Here is a 14,861-nt window from a genome sequence, read left to right on the forward strand (position 1 = left end):
CACATCCCGGGCTCCCGGATTATGTGTCTCTCTCCGAGTTTCGCAGGAGGGCGCGGGCCCGGCTCGCTGCCTTCCCGCAGCTCCGGCTCCGCCACCCGCCCAGGGCCGTCCCCACCGCCTACCGCGGCCACAGGAGGAACGCGGCGGGCCGGTGTTTCTCCCGGAGTTCGCTTCCACGTCCGTCTCCACCATCTGTGAGGTCTCAGAAGCCGGCTGGGCAGCGACGCTGGGCATGCTGCCCCCGCCCGCGTCGTGCGACTCGTTAATCTAGAGTGCTGCCGGGGCCGGGCGGCGCGGGGCCGGGTGGGGGCCGGGCGCGCGCGGGCCGCGGGGCTCAGCTGTGCTGCTGTTCTCTCCGCAGGGACGGCGGCTCCCGGCTGGCGGCGGCGCGCCCCCGGGCTGTGAATGCGACTCGCCCCTCGGCCGCGCTCCCCGCCCGCCCGCCCGCCGGGACGTGGTAGGGGATGCCCAGCTCCACTGCGATGGCAGTTGGCGCGCTGTCCAGTTCCCTCCTGGTCACCTGCTGCCTGATGGTGGCTCTGTGCAGTCCGAGCATCCCGCTGGAGAAGCTGGCTCAGGCGCCGGAGCAGCCGGGCCAGGAGAAGCGCGAGCACGCGTCTCGGGACGGCCCGGGGCGGGTGAGCGAGCTCGGGCGCCCCGCGAGGGAAGAGGGCGGCAGCGGCCGGGACTGGAAGAGCAAGGGCGGCCGCGGGCTCTCCGGCCGGGAGGCGTGGAGCAAGCAGAAGCAGGCCTGGGCCGCCCAGGGCGGGGGCGCAAAGGCCGGGGACCTGCAGGGCCGGCCCCGCGGGGACACCCCGCAGGGGGAGCCCCCGGCCGCCGCCGCCCAGGACGCGACCGGCCCGGACCTCGCGCCCACGCCGGAGCCACCCGAGGAGTACGCGTACCCGGACTACCGCGGCAAGGGCTGCGTGGACGAGAGCGGCTTCGTGTATGCCATCGGGGAGAAGTTCGCGCCGGGCCCCTCGGCCTGCCCTTGCCTGTGCACCGAGGAGGGGCCGCTGTGCGCGCAGCCCGAGTGCCCGCGGCTGCACCCGCGCTGCATCCACGTCGACACGAGCCAGTGCTGCCCGCAGTGCAAGGAGAGGAAGAACTACTGCGAGTTCCGGGGCAAGACCTACCAGACTCTGGAGGAGTTCGTGGTAAGAGGCGAGCGCCCGCCGGGCCACTTTGCACCTCCCACCGCGGGGTGAGACCTCTCTGTGCACTATGCGCCCCCACTTTGAAGAAGAGGCGCGTTCGTTCTGGTCCTCAGAGGCGGACAGCGCTGTGCTCGCGTCCCCTCAGCGCGATCTCCCATATCAGTGCGGAGGTAATCTCTAAAGCAATGTGGCCAATGCACGGCCTTGCCTTTGGTCTTTGGGTCTTCGCCTTAGAAGGGTACAGAGAGGATGAGGCCCGCAGCAGGGCAGGGACACCCCAACACTCATTGGCTCTGCTGTTAATGTTCAGCCACTGCTCCTAATTTAAAAGTGTTGCCGCTGAAATGCTCAACCTGTTTTCAAACACAGGGTAATTTGCCGTGCCATTTGGGATACATCCTTCAGCTAATAGCTAATTAAGGAAGACTAGTCATATAAATAAGCCATTTCCCTAGATTACATGTTGGGGTATCATGCAAATGTTCTAAAGAATGAAAAGGCAAAGAAAATGCTTGCTCATTGGATGCCAACGGATAGTGGAGGGCGAGAACCAGAAGCTGGGTTTATGGTTACAAATTGTTTGGTTTGAGGTCAGGACTGGTAAGGAGATTAAGAGCAGCTGGCCATGTCCCAGGGGCCTACTGTGTGGCAGGCTTGATGCTGCATCTTCCACATGCATTAACTTAGTTCAACCTCATACCACGCAGGGAGAGAGATTATTACCTGTGATCTCCAGTTGATGGAGAAGAGGAAACTGAGGCACAGAATCTTTAAATATCGTGGGGAAGACAAGGCAGCTGTTCAGCCGACTCTTGTGCTAGGCCAAGCGGTTCTACTCCATATTGCCCCCCTTTCGCCCTACATCTTATGGGAAACAAAAGGCCAGCCCCAGTGGGTGCAGGTTTGGTTGGATATGCTGGCCACGTGTGTGCTGGGGGAGCGCTAACAGCCCTGACTCTCACAGGTGGCCTGGGCAAGGATGCGAGACTCTCCATCTGGATGGCCCCAAGGGGGCTCAACCTGTGGCCTGCTCAACGTGGCCTTGCCTTGGCACATGGGAGGTTTCCTGGGTGGAAGGGGGCACCCTGGGGCTTGCAGCCTCCAAAGCTATGCAAAAAGGCAGGAGTCCCCCAGAAGCCAGCCTCTGAGATCTGCACATTTGGAAATGCCAGGATGTGAGGGCACCGAATGAATTTCAGGAATAAATACCCAGGGGTATAGAACTAGACAGCCAGGAAGGATGGATCTGGAGATAAGATACAAAGTATGGCAAGCATGCTAGGATTTAGTCAGGAAATGGGTGTCCCTCCTGGCCTTGCCAATAGCCAGCTGCATGACAGATACAAAGCGTTGGTCCCCTCTGGAGTTCTTCTTCCTCATCTGCAAACCACAGACTCCAGACCTGATGCTGAGAGTGTGTCTCCAGGCCCTCCTGGTCAGCACAGTTGTTCACTCCGGGCCTTTGGAGAAAGACAGATTTATTAAGAAAATCCTATGAATAAGGCTTTGGCCATAGGCCCTGAGTGGGGTAGGAATCTTGTTCTCAAAATGTTCTCTGACTTGTGGGAACCAGGGCCCATGCCTCTCCAGATGTTTCCATGTGGAGGCAAAGGTCCTTGTGCAACGCAGAGGCAGCACCTTCCCTGCTGGCCTGGGGCAGGGCTAGAGGAAACGGGCCCAACCCGCTAAAGCTTTTGAGTTTGGGGCTCATAGGAAAATCTAGGAGTTACAAGAACAAATGAAAATTGTTCATTTTTAACTAATAACATGTATGGCTTGCACTCTATGTGGTGTTAAGAGTTCTTTCTTAAGAGTCTCATGAAGTTGGCCGAGGAATTATTGCATTTCTGATCTAAAAAGCCAGAACACATCACAAGGTGCCCATTCATCTACCTGAGATGGCAGATAGAAGGGAGAACCCAAACTTCTGTTTTTGTAACTCACCGCTAAGTGCTCACTGCCAACAAGCTGCCCTCGCGTTCAGGGATGGGGGGGAGTTCTTATCTGATTCCTGTTTGCAAAAATCAGTGGTCAGTCAGTAGACTGTGTTTTAGACTCTGGAGACGGGACATGTTAGAGCCACAATGGGACATTGGGAAGATTATCATCTTGGGAAGAATCAAGATCCCAGTGAGCCCATTTTTAGGGTATTAAGTGCATCTTTTCATCTTCAAGTGACACTTTATTTGTAACTTTCATCCCGTCATTACCGGCTGCTGGGAGGGACACGTGCGTGAGTGCATGTCGCCTGGCTGCTGCGAATGTTTGATTCTGTGCTTGCTCCTGTAATAAGCACAGCTTCATCATGAGTTCAGTCCCAGACATTGTACCTATCACGCTCCTTCCTTTCTCTTCCCATTGTAGGCATGACCCCAAGTCACCATGGTTTTGTGCAAGTCATTTTGTGTCCATGTTTTTGTTTCCTTCCATGTCCAAGGAAGGATGCACCATGTCGTTGGGGGTTGTGAGAAAAATGGCCTAGAATGGAGTAGGGTCGTCCACAGGGAGCCCAGGGCGGGGGAGGGAGGTGCTGTGGGTCTCAGTCCTGCGGAATTGTGGTGCTGAGCACCAGGGCACAACCATTGTTCACCTGCCTGCTGAGGCTATTCTGGCTTCTGAGAGAGAGAGAGAGAGAGAGAGGCCGGGGTCTGTGGTTTGCACAGCACAGTGAACGCATCTGCTGTCTGAAGCGCTTTGCTCTTCTTGGAAGAGGACGTAATTGAAAGGGAGGTTGTGGGTACAGTAAGGTTCTGCTCGAGGTGCTGTTTACTATAGCAAGGAGGGAGGTGACACGGAGGCCAGCTCCGGGCCTCCTTCCCTGGGAGGCACACAGGCGCTTAAACCATCCGCTCTCTGCCCTCTCTCTGGGCACTGGAGGCTGGCTGCTCACCGTGGGCATGGCAGAGCTGTCCCTTGTGTCCTGTGCCTGTCATGCGCATTCAGCCCCAGGGAGGGCTCAGCCTCTCTTCTTTCTTGGACACGTGGCTCCCTGCCCAGTTTGCACTGCCAATTCCGCCTTTCCCTTTCTCTCCGAGCTCCCGACCCCATGACAGCCTCCGTTCCTCACGGCCTGGTTGATCTCAGCCAGATGTCAGCAGAAGACCTCACTCACTGCTTCCACGGAATCCCATGAGGCTGCTGGTAATAATTAGAGCCCTATCCGCATTTTTCTGGGGATATTTGCAACTTAATTTGTATATGCAAATAAAACTGTAGTTACGATAGAATTTTCTCCACTGCCTCTCAAATTATACCAAGCGTTTGTCACCTTAGACCAGCAGGTATCCAACTTTGAATAAGGAAACCTGTCTGTGGGTTGATGATTTTTATACCTGAATGGTATTTTCATGTGCTGTCTGCTTCCTGGGGTCTATTCATTCGCTGGGGTTTCCATAACAAAGTACCACAGACCAGGCGACTTAAACAATATAGATTTATTGATTTACGGTCCTTCAGGCTGGAAGTCTGAGGTCAAGGCATGGGCAGGGCTGGCTCCTTCTGAGGCCTCTCTTCTCCGTGTGCAGATGGCCACCTTCTCCCCAGGTCCTCACCAGGCCCTTCCTCAGGGTGTCTGGGTCTAATCTCCTCTCCTTAGAAGGACACATGTGCCCTCCTCACATCAGATGGGGGCCCAATTGTATGACCTCATTTTAACTGAATTTTCTCAGTTGAGACCCTGTCTCAAAATACAGTCATGTTGGGAAGTGCCGGGGTTAGCCCTCGAACCTGTGAATTTGAGAGGGAGGACCTGATCCAGGCTGTAACGTAGCTAGCTCTAAGGGGCATCAAAGGCCAGAGTTGACCTCATATGCATGAGCCCAAGGAAATACAAGGAATGGGAGGTGAGGGAGGCTTCATCAGCAACTATGATGGAAGAAAGAATTTACAAAGAAAGCACAGAGTGATTGGTGATAAACTCAGTGCCCATGAAGCAGAGTCAGGCAGCCCACCCAAACCTCTGATTCTGTGTGCTTTCCATTCTGAGCCTGGCATTGGAATGACTGTACTGTGCATGTCCATGGAGCCGTGCATCAGATATAATCTGTGGGTTGTTCTCAGGGGCTCTATGGAGCCTTTCAGATTCGCCCCGATGGGTACCAGGCGGACCAGCAGCAACCCAAATTTGCAATTTACAGAGGGTTTCCCCAGCCCCTGGGGGGACCGTGAAGTTAGAAGTGGGGTCTGCAAGCTTGTTTCTGTGTTTTCTAGAACTCAATCAGTTTCCACGATTCTTTTGGCTGGTGGGACACCCGTGCGGTCTGTCCACAGGGCTCTCGTAGTTAGCAGGAGCTCTGATTGGCAATTGTGTTGGTCTTTGAGGAAAAGGGGAAACTGAATTATTAAAAAGCTCTTGCTCACTCGACCGTCTTCCAAAGCGTGGAGGCCTGTGGAACGGGAGGCAGCTGGGCAGAGATCCACAGGCGAAGGAACTTGGGGCCGCTGGGCCATCCCAGGCTCTCCCTGGGCATCAGTGTCTGACCCGTGATCAACCGTGCGGCAGGATCTCATTTCCACAAGTTTAGTCATGAAAACATTCCATTTAGTAATGAAAACATGAAATTTGGAATCAGAGCTCTCATAAGTAGATCTATCACAGGAAAACGTGGCGGCAGAGAGAAGGACACGGTCATCATAGTTTTCAGTTCCCCGGTATTTATGCTCTTTTGGCGGATGGTCACTTCACAGAAAACAAGACTATTTTTACTTATGTTTGCAAAGAAAATGGTGTCAAGCTGTGTAAGGCTCATGTTCGGAGGTCAGCCCACGACTCCTGCTTAGTTCTGAGTCAGATTTTCTAAATTATGGACATATCAGCTTCTGCCTGTCTGTCCAAAGCCATTTAACCAGTCACAGGTTCTTTTTGTTTTGTTTTGTTTTAAATTTATTTGTTTTCTTTTTAAAAGATTTATTTTTATTTATTTGGGAGAGAGGGAGAGAGAGTGCATGCACACAGGAGCGGGGTGGGGAGTGGGTGGAGGGAGAGGGAGAAGCAGACTTCCTGCGGAGAACAGAGCCCAGTGTGGGACTCAATCCAGGACCCTGAAGTCCTGACCTGAGCCAGAGGCAGGTCAGACACTTACCTGACTTAGCCACCCAGGGGCCCCTAAATAGTAACAGTTTTTTAAAAGGAGGAAGTCTGTGTGCTGTCTCAGGAACTTTCAGATGGGGGCGGGTGTTGACCTTTTAAGATCTGGCAGTTTAGTCACCTGATCAAAGTCGTGGAGCCTAGTCAATGCTGGAACCAGGCTCTGAATCCTAGATTGTGGCCCGGTGAAGGCTGTGTGCTTCCAACCATACCGTCTTATGTCGGCGACCAAATGGGGATGTGGTGAATTCTAGGTAGGGGAGGAAGGGACCGCTCCTACAGGTTTAGAACCTGCCCCACACTTGTGTCCAATAAATGCTCGGTCAGCTTGGCCAAGTGTTTATCTATGTGGATTCCTGCTACATTCGACTCAGGCCATCTAGGACAAAATAAAGGCCTGAAATCCTGTCCTTCAAAGTATGACATCTTGAGTTGCAGTGAGAACAGAAGCGCTGAGTTCCAGGAGCTCCCTCAGGGCAAGGGGGCAGTGGACAGCACCATCAATCTCCAGATGCGGGCAAAACCCCGGACTTTATCAGGCCGACAGCAGGCAGACTGGTGGCCTAAAGCCAACTCCAGCCCAACGAGGTGTCCTGTTGGGCCCACCACACATAAGACATTTCTTTGCCCGTATAGATATTTAACAAATGGGACATTCTTCTACATACCCAGATTGCCAATTTGCTGTCAAAATGGAATGATTCCTAAATGGTGGCCATCTGCCAGAGATGTGCTGGGCTGCTCCTTTCGAAGGGCATTGGCTCCTCAGCTCCCCATGTCTCCACTTGGCACGATTTACCCTTGGCTTTACAGCCACATAGCTTTGGAACGCCTCTGTGGCCACAGGGGGAGAAATGTCCCCTTAGGAGCCCAGATCCCATGCTGTCATATCCTACCCCTTCAGATGGAGCAGAAAGTCAGCACCTTCTAGAACTTGAGGACTAAGTACTTACCATCTAAAGACGTCCGTGTGGGCCATTTTCCTGTGGCATCTTGAGTCCCTGAGCAATTCTCAGACCTCTTTTTTTTCCCCCCAATGGTACAGAATGGAGAGTATCCTGATTATCTCTCCATTTATGAAAAGTTAATGAAGTGTATGTGAAAGCAGTTTGAACCTACGAATCTCTGAACGAATTAAAAAAACAAAACAAAACAAAAACCAAGAAAGTCTGCAGCTAGGTTAGTGTGGTGTCTAGGTATGTCCTGTTGAGTTTGCATCTTGGGGGAGATGACTGCCCCCTAGCAGGGTGTTTGGGCCCTGGCAAGACTTCCTGCAAAGGCTCTCCATCAGGGAGGGGCTCTCTGGGGCTTGCCCATATGTATTTCCTCGGCAGGTGGGGTCTCAGAACCTGATAAATCCCAACAAAAATCTGTTCTTGCTTTTTTTAATTCAAAAACATTGTTTGGGACAAATATTTGCCAAGCACTGGACAAGATGCTGGAGACATAATGTCAAGCTTTGGAGTGCTTCCAGTAAACAGGCAGTGACCCGAGAGCGTGTGATGGGCTGTGAGGAGCATCATGGGGCTCTGCGGGGTACACAGGTGGAAACGGCCCATCCAGACTCTGTGGCTGATGGGTGGTTTTTAAATGACTGAGCGATCCTGGGGCAGGTTTCTGGGGAAGAGTTAAGAGTCTGTCTCAAATAGAGCTTGGGTAGAGGCTACAGTTTTCTACCCCAGCCTACATACCCTAAAGCCATCCTTCGTGGTATGTTTCTGACCACATAGCTGGAAATCCAATTTTTTTTTTTTCTGTTTCTGTTCCAAGCCTGAGATTCTGCCAGCTGGATTTCACTTCTCATTCTATTTCTGTCGGGCACTGGGGTGCGGCCAGGACATGGAGTGCCTTTCGAATCTGCAGAAAAGGATGATGTCAGACATCTGCCCATGGCCCCGCGAGTTCTCTTGGAAGCCCTAGGCCCGTAGAAAAGTATAGGGATGGAAAATTAAGATGTCACGTGGGTCTGAGCATTTCCAGAAATGATTTTGCCTTAAACACGATGAGACCACCCCTTGCTTGCCTGGGAATATGGAAGAATGATAGCCTGAACACCTACCGCTTACCAAACTCATGAAGTCTCAGATAGCATATACAACCCATTTTCTTAAGAGCACAGCTGAAACAGATAAAAAAAAGAAAGAAAGAAAGAAAGAAAAAGAAAAAGAAAAAGAAGAAAGAAAAGAAAAGTAAGAGAAATTAATCCCCAGAGGTAGAATCCAGGCAGGAAAGTCAGCCTTATAATGGTGGCCATCAGCAAGCAACCCCTGATACCTGGGACCCAGGCCTTCAATACTCGTGGCCAGGCTGGGGCACATGGCAAGCCCAGGGCCCCAAGCGGAGAGCATCGGATCAGGATGTGACTCATAAGGGTGTGCTCCCCCGAAGAGCATGTCCTACAAGGGGGCAGTGCAGACTGCCTGCCCCAGATGGGCCTCAGGGCTGAGTTGAACAGACAGGTTTGCTCTGAATATTTGTTGTCTCTAGTGCCCATACTTTCTTACGAGCATGAAGCCCATATTCATGCTTCCCTGAGTGGTCCAATAAAAAGTCCAGGTGGGATATTTTTGTTTAAAGGAGCCACAATTACCTGGCAAAACCAAATGCTCCCAGAAGGAATGCACACTCCATGCAAGCTACAAAGAATCCCCACAAATAGTGTTGCCAGGAATGTGACCGCACAATGAAAATTACACACAAAAAGGGGCATCATCCCCAAGGGTCCACCAAGACCAAGGTAGTCCAGTAAGACTCAGATGTTGGGACATAAATGAGACTACTTAATACACAAATATATATATATATGTTGAAGTAAACTGTATGAGTAAACCAAATGAGCATATTCCAAGTACTAGTCAGTTTTGAAAAGGAGTTAGAACTTGTATAAAGGAATGATAGAATAGTTTGAACCAATATTCCTGAGGGTTCAATAGCTCGTCAGATAGTTTATGGGACAATTCAGCAAGCCAACAGATAGATTTGAAGAAGTCTCCCAGAGTGAAACACAGATGTGCAGATGGATCATAGGAAGGAGATGTTTTCATATGTGGAGGACAGGGAGAGAAGATTTAATATGGGTCAGATCATAATTCTGGAAGGGGGTAGTAGGGACTATGGGAAGGGTTATAAGGGGTTAGCATGCCAGACCTTCTATTGGAAAGACTGCCGTTCTCCAATTCAGGAATCCCCATGAATCTAAAGAAAGATGAACAAAATGACACCCCTAGCCATATCATAGTGAGATGAGAGAACACCCAATGCAAGATATTTTCCGAGCAAACAGAGAGAAAAGACTTGACCTGCAAAAAAGCAGTAACTTAGCGGACGTCTGACTTCTTGTCAACAGTGGAAAATCCCAAACAGTAGGAGAACATCTTTAAAGAGCAAAGAGAAAAGAAGAGTTAATCCAATTTATGTATCCAGCAAAACTATCCTTTAGGAAGGCACCTGAATGAATATATTTTTATTTTTTTAAATTGTATTTATTTACTAATTTATTTAAAGAGTGAGTTGGGGAGGGGTAGAGGGAGAGGGAGAATCTCAAACGGACTCAGCACTGAACACAGAGCCTGACTCAGGCTCTATCTCACAACCCTGAGCCCAAAGCAGGACTTGGATGCTTAACTGACTGAGCATTTTGATCAAAGATATTTTAAAATAGAGCATGCCATCAAACAAATCATTGCTGAAAGAACTTCAAAATGCAATCGAAAGGATGAAATCCAGGGAGGAGGAACGTGACCCTGGAAGCTAATCCACAGAGCTAAGAGGGAACAGAAGAAAACTTTTTGCTCACTGAAGTGTAGACCCCTGGTTTTCCATTGGGGGTCATGTTGAGGGGACGTTTGCAATGTATGGGGACATTTTTGGTTGTCATAACTGGGGTGGGGTGGGAAGGTGGTCTCCAGGCTGAGTTTTGAGTTGGGAACTTGATCCTTGAACAACTACGAAATGCCATTAGATAAGACGTAAATGTTCTTAGAAAAAAGTTACTGTGCGTGGCCCAGCTAGCTCAGTCTAGGCTAAGTCATGCCACAGATGAGCAGTTCCAAGGGCCCTTCCTGCTTTCCAGGGCTGTTGGTCACAGATGCTGCCAAGTTCTTTTGGCCGTCCACTAGGTAACTCAGAAATAAATAGTATTGTCTTTACCAAAATCTACCACATGGACTGGTCCATATAGACTGGACCTTCTGTATGGTCCCTTTGCTATCCCCATAGGCTGACAGGCTACACTAATGTATTTACCTCGTTCAACTTTAAGAACAGTTTCTGACTTAAATTTGACTTTCAAATATCATGTGACTTTGAAAAAGTTATCTCAATATCTCCGTAGAGGCTTAAAGCAGATAAGACACAAACTTAGTTTCAAACAAGCCATGACTCATTTATTAATTCCCATTTAGGAATTAGAAGCAATAACTGTGCTCCTTGGTCACACTCTTGAATAGTTGACAGTCCTGGGGACACAGGGCTGTCGGCCAGTGGACAAGCTGTCACAGTGGCATCTCTGTCCCCACAGCCACAGCTGCAGGGAGTTCTCAGGTGGCCCGGATGCAGCGATCCCTTGTCTCACAGGAAAAGCCTCCCCTGTGCACCTGTTCCTCAACCCACTGCTGGCTTCACCGTGTCACACACGCAGACATATCAGGGGTGCGTGGGTTGGAAGAGAAAGAAACCACACAAGGCCACTGCCTTTCCTTGGGCCTGTGCAGAGCAGGGAGGCAGGTAGCCTGAGGGATGAGCTGTGCTGTGACGTCAGCCTCTCGGCTTAGGTCACTTCCCACTGATGGCAGAGATCCCCTTTTGTCCCCGTGGCTCCCAGGACGCCAACGAAGAAAACTTCTTGCTCTTAGTGACAGCACAGGGCAGCTGCCACAACTTCATGGTTAGCCCTCAGGTGCCACAATGCCCATGCCTGAGCCCAAAGAGGATGTTTCTTGTAAGAGAGCTCTGCAGCATCTTCTCCACCCAAGGGAAAAACCCACAGGAAGGAACTTCATTCTCTGGAGAAGCAGCTGGCAGTGTCCTGTTGTGATTCTAGGATCCTCTGGAAGAGGCTCAGATTCAAGAGGAATGCAGGGCCACTGGTGTGAGCTGACAGTGCCCCCACCTGGGCTTGGGCTCCAGCACCCCCTGGGTAACTGGCTGCTGACACACGCCGAATGAAGCTTCAGGGCCACCAGACTCTGACCTCAGATGCTGTCCAGACGGGTGCCTGCGTGGCCACCTGATAGTTGGGGAGGGTGAGCCCTGTTCCTGAAACCTGGCCAGCTTTGGGCAGAGGAAATGGACACCCTCCTTTGGTCGTCTTCATTCCTCCCCACTGAAGATGAGCGTTATACTGTCATCTCAAATGAGGAAGGCCAGAAGGAGCAGCACAGTTTAGTTTTCTTCCGGGGTAAGAGTGTGTGTGTGCTTGTGAGGGTCTGTTAGATTGAGGTATGCCTCTTGATTTCAGTGCATTGTTTTTTCTATTTTTTTCTAATTTGTCACAGTCCCCACCATTCCCTATTACACCTCATTCACCACCTTATTTCCTTACCTGACAGGCCCCTGAAAAATGTTGAATTTGTGATCCTTGGGAGAACCAATCACATGTTATGCCCTCATACCCACCTTTTAAAAGCCTCCTCTTTGGAAGACATTTAATTCCAGTCCTTTTTATATTAAGAGAGGACAAAGCTTTCTGCTCAGGGATTACTTTTCACCCTTTACTCTGATTCTAAAACAGAAGGCTTTCAATCTTCCCATTTTTAAAACAGAGAAGTTTGGCTTTTACAACATTTTTCACAGGGTCAGTATCGACCTGGTCTGCCCCCAGGCAGGTGGGAGAGCCCCGTAGGGAACGTGTCCCTTCTCTTAAGGGCTCAGTTTAGGAATCTGTGAATGAGCAGAGCTTCTTTTAAAAACCTTAACATCACCTGCTGCTGGGGTGAGTGGATAGGGGCCCCAGGTGGTTCTCGAGGCCTGCGGTCATGGCGCCTGGTCTCTCCTTGCTCTGCTCTATTTGCAGCGGCTGGGGGCTGAGGCACCATGAGTGCGCGTCTCCCTCCACCACAGAAATGGATAGACACATCTCTCCATTGTGGAGGCTGGGAGTGGGATCTGATTCTGTTGAGGCTCAAAGATGGCCATATCCACCTGTGCTCTCCCACAGTGGAGAGAAAGCCCAGAGTGATCACCAGGCTCTTCCTTTCCTTCAAAGGGCACTAATCCTACTTAGGCTCCTAGCCCCTCCGACTCAGCTCCTGACATCCCCACCTCCTAATACCATCTCACTGCGGGGGGAACACAGACGTGCAGTCTGTAACAGAAGGCCAGATTCTCTGTTCTGCTTTGGATCTGACCATGTAGTCAGGGCATTCCAGAATGTTCCCCAGGTCTGGATCTTTAGCCCAGAAGGAATAACCTTCTTCAGTTTTGTCAGCTGTTCAACTGCTTGCCGCAGAGCGAAAAACGCCGTGTAGACGCTGCCAGCATCCTTCCCCGCTCTCTGAGGTGAGATCCCACATGCTCTGTATTAATCTGAGGGAGTTCGTCACAAGAGGATTTGAAAGGCGTCCTTAGACAGCCAGTCTTGCCACAAGCTAAGCCGTAAAGAAGGAAAAGTCATTCTTTGATGTGGCGTTGGGTTGTCAGACTGTTGCACTGTTGATCTGTTGAGCGGTAGGAGGGGCGGCTTTCTTCCCAACACTGGAGACCTGACAGCTTCTGGGGACAGTTCTTAATTAAGTCCCTTTGTGTGCAAATCCGCTCTCTGACAGAGAGTGAAAGACAAAGAGAACAAAAACACAATCTTTCCCGCAGGGCGCAGGAAGCAGAAGCTTTCTGTTGCTATAGGGCCAGTGGCTAGTTTGGGGGGCTGGAAGGGGGCTGAGGACAAAAACCCATTAATTGGGGGTGCAGAAAAGAGGGCAGAAAGGCACGCAGGGGTCCGGAGGCATCCTTGCTGCTCTGACTGGTGGAGGGAGCCTGGAGAACAAGGGCCAGCAGGTGCCTCAGTGTCCCTGCTGGACCCTACTGCTGTCCTGTGTGGAGACAGAGCTTTGCAGTGCCTTGGCTGATTTAATAAGAAGATTTCAGGTAAGGAACCAGAGGTAACCTCAGAGGAGGATTTCGTTCCAGGTGACAGCACACAGTCCCTTGTCCCAGGATTGTGCAAGGAGTCGGGAGAGGGAGGAGGATGAATTCAATGAGCTCACGACAATCGCACGAGTGGCCTGGTGGTCCACGACTGGACCCTGCGTTCAGGCTGCTGCTGAGACTTGGGTGTAGTCTTTGGCAATGCACCAGACTTGTGGGTGTGTTTCATTTGGGGACGGGAGAAGCGGGGAGGAACCACAGTTGAAAGGCAGCAGTCCCGAGTTTTTCTCCAGCTGCCAAGTAACACAGCTCCGGGCCATCGGAAGCTGGTAAGACCTGGTGGTTTACACAGAAGCAGACTCTGATTTACCTCCGATGCAACTTGCTAACTAGTAAGTGTGACGCCAGGCCCTTCGGAAACAGGCTCAGCTGCTGGAAAGGACGCTTCCGCCATCTGGTGATCAAAATGTGACAGTGACTTTTGGGGAAGCTGCTTGTCATCCCCAGCAAAGACCGCGGTTAGTCACCTGCCTTTTTGCTTGGTGTCTCTGGCAACTTGTGGCTTAATTCACCGTCATCAGATTAATTCCATAACAGGGTCTGGATGTGTAAACAAAACGCAGGTTTTGTTTAGCTTTTGGAGAAGTCCTTCCGTGCTGTGGCTCCCCACATCTGCTGGTGGTGGAAAGCATGCTCCTTTGAGGGTCTTAGGAATCTCATCATTGGGGGTAATTACTCAGCATTTCCCAATCTCCCCCCTTGGAAGATGTCTTTCACCTTCTTTTCGTCTCCACTAAATGGTTCTGGGAGCTCATGTAGCCCCACGACAGGGGGAAGGGGTGTTGTGCTGCCTCCTGGGTCTGTGGCTGTGGGCTTCCTTTCTGCTCCCTGCCGCTGCCCCAGCCCCGAGCTCTCAGGATCCCTGCTAGGTTGTCTGGCTGTAAAGCTCCTCCCTGTCCTTATGGCCGTTCCGCTTCTCTACCTGTCCCGTCCTCCTCACCTTCCTTAACCGTCTTCTCTCTTTTTCCAACTAGAAACCACAGCTTCGCCTCAGAATTTCTTACGATGCACCTGCAGTTCTCAGCGTCTGTGACTTTCTTCCCTTCTGTTAGTTTCTTTTTTACTTATTTATGCCTCAGCTCCCAAGCCAGATGGAGCACTGAGGCGAGCTGTAGATTTTTTCATATCTGTCCTCGACATGCAGGATTCCACAGGGCAGGGGGCCGGTGGGGTTGCACAGAGGTTGGAGCAGGCGATGGGACCCAGGGAGGCCAGTCCTGGTGTCGCTGTCCCAGGACCTGTGTGTCCATCATCCAGTCTGCAGGATGCACGAGTCCAGACCTTGTATCTTCCATATTCAGATTTGAAAAGAAGTTTGTGCATCGCCTGAGTAACAGAATCTGAACCCCCAGCTGCTCAGTACAAATTTGAGCTCTTTAAAGGCAAACCTGGCAAAGAGGACAGTTAGAAAATCTGTAGCAGGAAGCACATGTGACATCTGTCCACTGGGCTCGGGACTCGACTCCTGCAGA

General features: G+C 51.2%; 1 protein-coding gene across 2 annotated transcripts in view; it reads left to right on the plus strand.

Annotated features, from left to right (window-relative positions):
- Positions 1-110: 110 nt before the first annotated feature.
- The window catches only part of VWC2 (von Willebrand factor C domain containing 2), a 95,383-nt gene continuing 80,632 nt past the window's right edge, over positions 111-14,861 (plus strand). For both annotated transcript variants that reach the window (XR_009403885.1, XM_059397173.1), the window contains exon 1: positions 111-1,160. Coding sequence is in view for 1 of the 2 variants with exons in the window: in XM_059397173.1 (XP_059253156.1) it covers positions 465-1,160 (696 nt within the window). In the remaining variant the exon portion in view is untranslated. The remainder of the gene's footprint in view (positions 1,161-14,861) is intronic.

The sequence above is a fragment of the Mustela nigripes genome, chromosome 4 (genome assembly GCF_022355385.1).
Source record: "Mustela nigripes isolate SB6536 chromosome 4, MUSNIG.SB6536, whole genome shotgun sequence".
Lineage (NCBI taxonomy): Eukaryota > Metazoa > Chordata > Mammalia > Carnivora > Mustelidae > Mustela > Mustela nigripes.